A 10,614-nucleotide genomic window follows, 5' to 3' on the forward strand; every position below is an offset into this window, starting at 1 on the left:
GGTTTCTCTCAGTCGGGAACCAAACCAAGGCACCCAAGCTCCAGCCGAGGCCCCCGCGCACTGGTGTGCCTGCACGGATCCCACGGGAGAGGGATGCGCGAGGGGGAAGGAGAAGGATGTCCCGCTCCGCAGCAACACTTTCCGCACCCCAAAGGATTGCAGTTCAGAGCTTGCTGCGACTTACGTTTCAGTCTGTCTTATATTCTTGCCAACAGTATGAAAACAATTCTAGTTTGAACAAAATAAATAATTGAAATGGGAACTGTTTTTTGGAAGTGAAGTTTCCAAACTTGAAAATTCAGCAGTTCTCCCAAAGAAGTGCCTCCTGAAACCACTATCTTTTAATACTCTTATTATCCCTCCTCTTTACCTTCAGAAGAGAACGTTTTCTCAACTAAAAGTTTTACATATCCTCTTCCCCTTTCCCACACACGTTTACAATTTCTTTTGTAAATCCTCGTGCATTAGGAAAACTTCGAGGATCTATAAATATCAAACTAGAGAAAGAGCAACTTTATCACGTAAGCTACATAGAATAACATGTCATGTAATATATATAGACTATATGATAGGATAGCTGGGATATAAATTTTTATAGGATAAATTCAACAGAGTAATGAGGTCATGCTGACATGGTACTAAGAGAATCTCTACACCACGCCGTTATTTATTCTGCAAATTCCAAGTACATGTTACAGAAGGACTGTCAGGAATGTTTTAAAGATTTAAATCCTGCAGTTCTTTCCAGCTCTCCTGCCTACGAAGCCAAATGTTTTAGTTATCAAATGTTCAGCTATGTAAGGCTCACAGGGAGCTGTAAAACCCTGTCACGGCGATTGTGTAAAGCTTTTCTACAGCACAAGTCTCAGGACTTTGCAGTCCATTATCTGAAACCGTGCCAGGCTTAGCAGCAAGTGTTATTTCCCACAGGAAAACGGAATTTTCCCTCCTTCCCACACTACAAAGACTGCATGACAGTAGTGTATAAAATCCCCATACTTTTACAGTTAGAAATGCTGTTTGCCCGGCGTTAAATTTTGTTCACCGAGAACGTGTATTTATGCTATCTGTCAACAGCCTCACGGCATTCTGTTCTTTGTTTAAAAATGTATATTTTACCCTTCAAAATATTATAACCACCAATCAGGGCTTCCCTTGTTCGGCTTCTTCTCTCCCGTCTCAGCGCATGATTAAAGCACGAATGGGTGGGTTTTAAAAACACGTCCTTTCTCCAGCAGACCTTAGGCGCTGCAGAGTACAAGGCAGCAGAGGAGGAAAGCAGGTTTTTCCCCTCGACTCGGGGATGTCAGTTTGAGAACTGGCGAACGGGTATCAGTCCTCCCCCCCAGAGCGGCGCCGCGAGCCCTGCTCCTAACTCCGCCAGTTAATAAACCCGCTGTGCTCGGCGCTTCCCCTCTGGTTATCTTACGGGTTGCCGCATCAGTGGGAGATACAGAGAGCGATAAAGAAAAAATAAGTAAACGCAAAAGGCAGCCAAAGCCTCTACAGGCTGGTGGAACAGCGGGGTGTACCTCGCCGTCACTCTTCGTGGGTGCGCGGGCTACAAAAGGGAACTGTGCCCACTGCGATCCCCACATCTGCGCTTCGGACAGAAACACAGCTGGTCCCCAAACAGGAGTCGCTGATGCCCTATTACACAACTCTAATTGTGGGGAGCTTCAGGAAATCCGGCGTTACGGACTCTCATTGCCCTTCCAGAAGAGCTGTATCCTCCACACAGCAAAATAAACTGTTTCTATCAAGAAACACCAGAACAACTGCGGGAAAAAAAAAACCCCGTGCAGCAGCACAGCCACACTGACACTGCGGTAGAAGCTGCTGCAACGCTTCTTGGACTGGAACATGCATTAATGGAGAGGTCTCAGACAATCATAGAATGGTTTAGGTTGGAAGGAACCTTAAAGGTCATCTCGTTCCCCCCCCTGCCCTGGGCAGGGCCACCTCCCCCCAGCCCAGGTTGCTCCAAGCCCCGTCCAACCTGGCCTTGAACACCTCCAGGGATGGGGCAGCCACAGCTCCTCGGGGCAACCTGCCCCAGGGGATCACCACTCAGAGTGAAAAATTTCTTCCTCGTATCTCATCTAAATCTCCCCTCTTCCAGTTTGAAACCATTCCCCCTCCTCCTGTCACTCCATGCTCTTGGAAAAAGTCCCTCTCCAGCTCTCCTGGAGCCCCTTTAGGGACTGGAAGGCCGCAATAAGGTCTATCTGGAGCCTTCTCTTCTCCAGGCTGAACAATTGTCTCCATCGACAGTATCAAAAGTGGCAGCGCTCCACAAACTCGGCGTCGTCTCTGCACTGCTGTTCCCTCCATGCTGTGGCAGAGGAGAACGTGGCCGAGCAGAACCCAGCACAGCTCTCCCTGGTTCTCCAGCCAACCCTCCCGGCTCGCAGATGAGATTCGGGAAGGAAGGGAGAGTGTCCTTCAGCAAGAAGACTGCTCCCAACTGACTTTATACGAAAAATTATAATGACAACAACATTTTCCAAGCATTGCAACTGATCCTCCCTGCAAGGCAACAACATATATCAGGTTCCACGCAGAAGTAAATGCCTTCTGATGAAAGAGGATTTCTCGTGAAGGCGGACCGGCAGGGCTCTTCATGAGCCAGCACTTAGAAGTATTTGCGACTGCTACACTCCGTTTTAATTTCATACGGCCGGAGAAGGCGGCAGCCACGCAGGTGTGCGGTCTGGAGGCTGTTGGGGAGGAGAAAACCCCGCGTGCGTGCTGCCAGCACTGCCCTCCTCCTGACTGGGAATGTGAAGAGGCAGCGGCAGCTCTGCCAGGGTTACGAGCGCGTGTGTCGCGCCGCTCTCCCACCGCTGGAGATGTCCGCCGGCGGCTCGGCACGCTCCACAGCCCGCGCTCCCTCACGCTTTCCTGGGAAGGAGGAGGCGGAGCGAGACTCCGCTCTCTCGGCCATTTTTCATCTAGAGCGCAATGTGAATGACTGAAATTGAGTTAATTGTGTTTACCAAGTAATAGCCTAAAGCAGTCTGAAGAATTATTACAGCGAGACAGCGCGGTTGCAGCAAGGTGTTCAGAGCCATTCCAGTCCGTGCTTGTTTGCCAGCCACTCGTACGTGAGAAAACTGCCTCTCCAGCTTGCTCTGCTGAATCTTCTGTTTCAACAAAGTTATTTGGGAAAACGAAGTGTGGGAAATAGAGAGACAAGGGTCTGCTGGATGTTGGGCCCAGGCTAGATGTTTCTGCTAACTATTCACCTATGAGCAGAGAGCATAAGTAAAGTTCTATACTTCAAAACAATCTTCTTGAAAAATACTGCCTTTCTTTAACAATCATCATATTTTGGAAAACTGTAGTATGAGCTGTTATGCCAGGCAAACTCAGCCCATGAACTACACATACACAGCACAGAGTCAGCTACAACTCATGTGAAACCCAAGTACCGAGTCCGGTCGTTAGTAAAAAAATCTGGTAGTTCTTCCAGAGAGCATCAGTGTCACCGTTATTGTATACTGCTAACGCAGTCCTTGAACAGCTCTGAAGGAAAGCTGTGATCCCAGCTGAAAAGGAAAAACACAGCACATGTCTGCTGACTGAATTATTAAAATTATATCCCTTAGGAGAGAAGATATTTTTGTTTTATAGCGTGTGTGTGTATCTAAGCCAAATTCTCAAAAGCTGTAAAAGGATACAGGAGATTATAATGTAGTGTTCAGTATCTTTACTAGACTAAGCCAGATGTAGTCAAGTTTACTATACAGGTCATTTTTCCTCTCCTGTAAAAACAAGCAGAAAAAGGTTCCTACCTTTCTTCAGGTATGATGTAAAAATTAACATACAATAAGTATTCTTAATAGTGATTTATGCTCAAAAAAGGCAACCCTGACTACGTGATGAGTTCGGTTTTAATGCTTACAGTGGGCATACCTGCAGAAAACAACTCCTCCCGCGAGGCGGGAACCGGGAGAAGCCCAGATGGCTTGATAAAGCGGGGAGTTTCACAAGAGTCATCTGCTTCCCATGCCACTACCCAACCCAGCCACTATAGACCCAGAGAGGAGGGTAACGGGAACGTGCCCTGTGCTGCTGACCAGTTCAAACTTGCCCGGGCTCCTAAAAGCCATCACCGTCATTGTCTAGAAGGGACTGTCATCCCGCACGCTCAAAGTTCTGCTTTTATTTATGCGTCTACTCTTTGTCCTCTGTCAACTTCTATTCAAGAGCTGAGCTGCAATAAAATCTTGCAGAACGTGCAGCTTTGGTGCGCTGGTTTGAAATCTGTTTAAAGTTTAAAACCAGACTGATTTCCTCTATATAAATCATCCTACATCTCTAGCATACCGCTTTCAGTTCTTCTCTGTATTCAGCCTCAATTTGCATTAACGCTGAAGATATCACCATTAAAGGAAAAACGTCAGTGTATGTTTATATTTATAAGAATCACACAAAGGCAGAAATTAAAATGCACTGAAATTCTTAAAAGCCCCTCCCCACAATAAGAAACAATAACCACATCAATAGGATGTTCAATAAAAAAAGGATCTTAAAAATTAAAAAGACAGTGAAAATGAATCAGAATAATTCACTAGCTTTAGATACATCTTTATTATAGTATTAAAAAAAAAAAAAAGGGAATCTGGATTCCTATATAGAATGAAGAAAGAAATTATTCCTAACAGGCTTAACTCAAACTCCTTCAATACTCTTAAAACTACTTTTTAAGTTCCCCAAGGGCTAGGAGAGGTGCTGCTTACCCAGCTTTCTGCTATACACAACTCCCCAACTCTTGTGGAAGAGAGCTCACTGCAAATCCTGTATGTCAAACAGCTGAATACGCATAAAGGATCACCACCTCTATGAAACCAGTTCATCGGAAAAGAGCTTTCCCTTCACTGAACACCGAAAGGACTATGAAGAGGTGATTTACTTTTCTTGCAGAGTCAACACAATCCATGGCAGGTAATAAATCAAAAGAAAACGATTTTTAAAACAAACAAAGTTTCCTTTTCTACAAGTAGGGTGTTAATATTCCAAATATACCTTTGTTGCTAAAATCGTCAATTAGCACAATTTCTGCCAGGTATTTCCTTGGTGTTCTCTTAATGACACTGTGGACTGTCCTCATGAGTGTGGACCATCCTTCGTTATGGAAGACAATGACAACGCTGGAGGTGAGCAGGTTTTCATCATAATGCCAGTATTTGCATCTGTAAAAAGATTTTTGATTTTGTTAGTTTTCACATTACGATTCACAGAGCTGCTTAACAACATCTTTATGCAAATGAAATCTTCACTGATGGCTATCCTTCAGATTAAAGAGAAACGGGATATTAAAGGTGATATAGGTTAAGGCGTCACAGAGGCACGAGGCCCAAAGAGCAGCTCGCTTCCAGCCAGAGAGCCCTTTTCCTCCCGAGAGAGACGATGGCGCCGGTGAACACGGACTGCTACCTCAACAGCTCCATGCTTCCTCCTGGGTAGGCAGAAGGCATTGCAGGGACCCCGCCGAGAGTCATCCCCACCACCACCAGCAGCATCACCTCCACCACGACCTCCACCAGTACCACCTCCACCACGACCTCCACCACCACCAGTACCACTTCCACCATGACCTCCACCAGTACCACCTCCACCACGACCTCCACCACCACCAGTACCACCTCCACCACAACCTCCACCACCACCAGTACCACCTCCACCACGACCTCCACCACCACCAGTACCACCTCCACCATGACCTCCACCACCACCAGCACCACTTCCAGCATGACCTCCACCACCACCAGCTCCACCATGACCCATGACCAGCACCAGCACAACCAGCACAACCTCTATCATCATGCTGCTTGTGCCACCAGTAGAGAACAGCAGAAGAAAAGCCCCAAACTATGGCTACAAAGATGAGGGTCGTCTTCAAACCATCCGATCCCACGATTTAGGACAGGCTGGCCATTTGGCTCACCTACTGCATAACACACCCTAAGACAGTGCTGTTTTTTTCTAAGCCTCTTTAAATCAGATTTACCCAAGAGAAGGACTGTCTATGAAGTGTTTCTGTTGTCTTTACACAGCCCACAGGCAGAACCTGCATGATTAGCAAAGTTACAAACGCTGTTGTGGCCAAGCAATCAAAAGACCTTAATTTCTGCCCTTTCACAGTAAAATAGATTTAAAAATAGTAAGTAAACAGCAGCAGCATGAAATGCTTGTATCAGCTATTCTGCATAAAACTCTCTCCGTTTGCAAAATCTGTCAGAAAAGCATGGTTGCTCGTGGGAAAAATGTAATCCCATGGCAGACAAGACGTGATCTTTACTGTTTATCATTCCTGGGTAAACTTCCAGGTATAACAAATGTAGCTAAAAAAAAAAAAAAAAAAAAAAGTCGCCAAACCCATTCAGGGTTCCAGCTTGGCATGCCATGAAAAGCACTTCTGTATCCATTTCGGACGTTCTGCACTGCAGTGTCACTGTGGAGCTGGACGCAGGTCTTTTTTCCTGAGGTATTACAGATGAGCGAGAAAGAAGCAACAGGAGTAATTCAGTCCACACTTGCCAATATTTACTAATCAAATTTATCAGCGATGCATTTCATTTGCAACTGTAATGCCCATTTCCCCAACCGCATCCCGAAACGAGAGCGTTCAGGGTTTCCCTAATTACAGCCAGCCCAGGTGTTTCCTTACCCGGCAGCTTCCCTCCCTCATCACCGCCCCTTTCCCAACTAGAATAACACGGTTCCTACCACCAAACCCAGAGGCATAGCACTTTGGATTTCAACAGGCAAAAGGCTTCCTTTTTTCATCTTTCAGCAAGTGAAGTCTCTACTAGAGACAATCTAACTTTTCAAAGACAACTATCATGTATTAAGAGGTTATTCTTGACAAACGGAAACTTTTAAACTCAGGGATGCACAAACTCCCATAGTTATATTTCCCTATGTACAATAAAAAGCTTAAATGCACAGAAACATTCTTGTGTTCAAAAAGAAATCAGCTTATTTGTCAGAAATCACCACAGTTTCTGAAACTAAACCACACTAAATGTAGAAAGAACTCACATAACAGATCTACAGGTATTTAACGAGCATGTTTTCTCCGTCCCTAGAGGGGCTCCGGGAGAGCTGGAGAAGGACTTCTTACAAGGGCCTGCAGGCATAGGACGAGGGGGAATGGCTTCAAACTGGAAGAGGGGAGATTTAGATTAGACACCGGGAAGAAATTGTGGACTGTGATCCCCGGGGGCAGGTTGCCCCGAGAAGCTGTGGCTGCCCCAGCCCTGGAGGTGTTCAAGGCCAGGTTGGACGGGGCTTGGAGCAACCTGGGCTGGGGGGAGGTGGCCCTGCCCAGGGCAGGGGGGGACTGGATGGTCTTCAAGGTCCCTTCCAACCTAAACCAGTCTGTCATTCTATGATTTCTTTGGTGAAGAAGGACATATTTCACTTATTGTCAAGGAGCAGCATCAATATACATTTTCAACCCAACAGAAAAAAAAGAAGTTGGTACATAATATTCATTTTGGGCCTGTGGGAGAAGAAAACTACAGCATCAAAACAGTCTATAACTAAGACTGATCTAGTGGGGCATTTATTCTCTTGGTCAGGCATGGTGTAAGCAACCTCTGAAACAGCCCCATCTCCACAACTATGGGTTTCAGACTAAAATCCTCCAGCTCAATTGTCTTTACGCCTGAAGTCCCCACAGGTGATCACACCGGTACACCAATGCAGGAGCGTTGGACTGACGCCGCCTTTCTGCCACAGCTCCCTCTCCGAAGGCGACCAGGGGCCGCAGGGCTCAGAGCAGAGCACAGGCGCTCAACCTCGCCACAAGCGACTCAGCCGCCGGCAGAGACACAAGGGGTACGCCACCGCGGTGCGCTGCGTCGGCCGCCCCAAGAAAGGCTTTTCCTTTGTACGTGTAATAACAGCTTCACAACAGAACCGGGTCGTTTCACACGTATATTCACCGGGATTAATTTTGGTGACCCGGTTGTGTTAAACTGGAGGAAGACACACTGAAAAGGGTCACGCCAGCGGAGCGCCATTCAAGACTGCATGTAACGGCAGTGGCCATTTTTAGCGCTTTTTGCCTCAAAGGAGGTGGCGGCACCCCACGCAGGTTACGCCGCGTCGCCGACACACACCTTCAGCTAGGAAACTTTTTGGCTTTCCAATTAAAAAGAAAGAGAGCCACAACATTTCAGACTGCCTTCAACAACAGAAACAAAGCAAACGTTGCAAAAAAACCCCATATCTTTTCTTTGGGTTTTTTTTTCCCTCCCACTTTCTGTACTGCAGGTAAGTCCTATTTAGGAACAAAATGGCGAAGAGCATAAGAATGAAAGACAGTAAGTAACTTAACTTAATTTTTAAAAGCCAAACCTATTACAAAAGCCTGAATTGAACAACACATCTGCGAGCAATTTATAAGCATTTTTTGATCTGTATTTAATACATTTTTAAAACATAAAACCAGAGGTCTAGACAGGCTTTTCGCTACATATCCAACTTAATCTCCTCAAATCTGTCAGCACGTTTTACTTTTTAAACTTGAAAAATCATGTGTTGCTAAAAGTGCCATTTGCAAGCCATAAAAGCACTACATTTATACCTCTAGTAAGATCATACTTTTAGTTTTTTCCAGAGGCTTTATTCGGGTTGTTGGACAGTCCGCAGACTGACTCACCCAGCCCAGAAGCTCCAAGAGACTGCAGTAACGCCCCTGCACAGCCTCGTCCCTCGTCTCACATTGGGAACCAGAGGTTTGAAACACGGGGGTTGTTTTAGATATATGCAATCAATGCACATTTTCAACTCTGTGGCAATTTTTTCCAAGAAATTCAAACACTGCCCAATCACTTGAGTGACAAAAATCAGGACCCTTCACATCCAGAGGGGAGGAAGAGCCTTTCTGCGGCGGAGCAGCACTGACATCCAGTGGTTGGCAAACCAAACGCCAAGAAACCATAAACACATTTTCCTCGTGTTTGAGGCTGAATTTTACAGTATGAGTTTCCCAGTAAATTTTAGGCACCAGAAAGGGAAAAAGCCTGGAATTCCAGACTCACGCTTCAGTTTTGAAAGATAGGGTCATGAAGATATGGGTGTCCATGCAAAAGCCATTGAAAACTGGCAGGGGACATGTTCAGAGTGCCAGAGGGGCTGTGACAAAGGGGATTTAAATACGTTTCGCCCTCTGGCTTCATCCCCTGGGTGCCCTGTCCTGCCCACTGCCACCTGCAGCCGGCTGTGCAACGTGCTGGGAACCAAACTGGTAAACTAACTCACTTAAAAACATTATTTTGAATTCTTACTGGTAGGGCCGAGAGGCCGGCACGCTGCGGCAGGTACGCCGGAGCGAGAGGGCAGCATCCTTCAGCTGGTCCGGCCTCTGGATGCTTCCCAACCCTTGTCCCGAGCCCTGTGAGGAGCAGTCCCTTTGCTGCCCTTCCTCAGGGAGCTCTGGGCCGAAAGGAAGGGCCTTCAGAGCAGCCCGTCAACAAAAACTGCCTGTTCCCAACCAGCACTGGCATTACCGAGGAAAAACACGGACTGAGTCATCACCGAAGCGAGAAGAAACCATTCAAAAGATAGAGGAGTGATCTCATGGAGAAACAGAGTGTGTGTCTTCTGACTATCAGCCTACATACTGAAGATGTGAGTTAGCCCTACTCCCTCTCCACCCCGGGGAGGGAACAGCACTGCCAGAGACCGTTCCACACCATCGTTCCTGTCCCTCCGTCACAAAGTTGGGCACCCACTGCAGCAGGACAGGAGCCCTTTTATGGGGACCCCGGGAATCAGAATAGGTTGGAAAAGACCATTAAGACCATCAAGCCCACCCGTCACCCCAGCACTGCCCAGCCCACCACTAACCCGTGTCCCTCAGCACCACGGTTACATGTCCTTTAAATCCCCCCAGGGATGGCGACTCCCCCACTGCCCTGGGCAGCCTCTTCCAGTGCTGGACAACCCTTTCCGGGAAGGAATGTCTCCTGATCTCCCATCTAAACCTCCCCTGGCGCAACTTGAGGCCGTTCCCTCTTGTCCCATCGCCTGGTCCTGGGGAGCAGAGACCGACCCCCCCTTCCTACCCCCTCCTGTCAGGGAGCTGTAGAGAGCGAGAAGGTCTCCCCTCAGCTCCTCCTCTCCAGGCTGAACACCCCCAGGGCCCTCAGCCGCTCCTCACCAGACGTGTGCTCCAGACCCCTCACAGCTCCGTCGCCCTTCTCTGGACACGCTCCAGCGCCTCAGTGTCTGTCTTGTCCTGCCGGGCCCAAACCTGAACACAGCCCTCGAGGTGGGGCCTCACCAGTGCAGAGTACAGGGGGACCATCACTGTCCTCATCCTGCTGGCCACACTACTGCTGATACACAGCAAGGGTGGAGCACTCCTTGGTTTGACAATACTTCAGCTCTTACAGCTTTGTACGCTGTTCATTGTCCTGCATTTGATGAAGTCCCCCTGGCCCCACAGGAGTGATGGAGGGTGCACGGTCCAGGGACTGGCTGACCCTACAGCCTCCCCGTTCGCAGCCACAGCACTGCAGAAGTAGGCTCAAATCTCCTCAGGCTAAAAAAAGCCCAGGCTAGAGCTGCTGCTGCCGGAAAAATGCCCCAGCC

The 10,614-nt window shown here is 47.7% G+C and overlaps 1 protein-coding gene across 1 annotated transcript in view; it reads right to left on the bottom strand.

The window, feature by feature from the left end:
• The window catches only part of GALNT7 (polypeptide N-acetylgalactosaminyltransferase 7), a 45,010-nt gene that overhangs the window by 18,459 nt on the left and 15,937 nt on the right, over nt 1–10,614 (bottom strand). The window contains 1 exon segment of the mRNA XM_009882027.1: nt 5,032–5,198. Within this exon segment, the coding sequence (XP_009880329.1) occupies nt 5,032–5,198 (167 nt within the window).

This window comes from Charadrius vociferus, unplaced genomic scaffold, assembly GCF_000708025.1.
Source record: "Charadrius vociferus isolate BGI_N301 unplaced genomic scaffold, ASM70802v2 scaffold141, whole genome shotgun sequence".
Taxonomy (NCBI): domain Eukaryota; kingdom Metazoa; phylum Chordata; class Aves; order Charadriiformes; family Charadriidae; genus Charadrius; species Charadrius vociferus.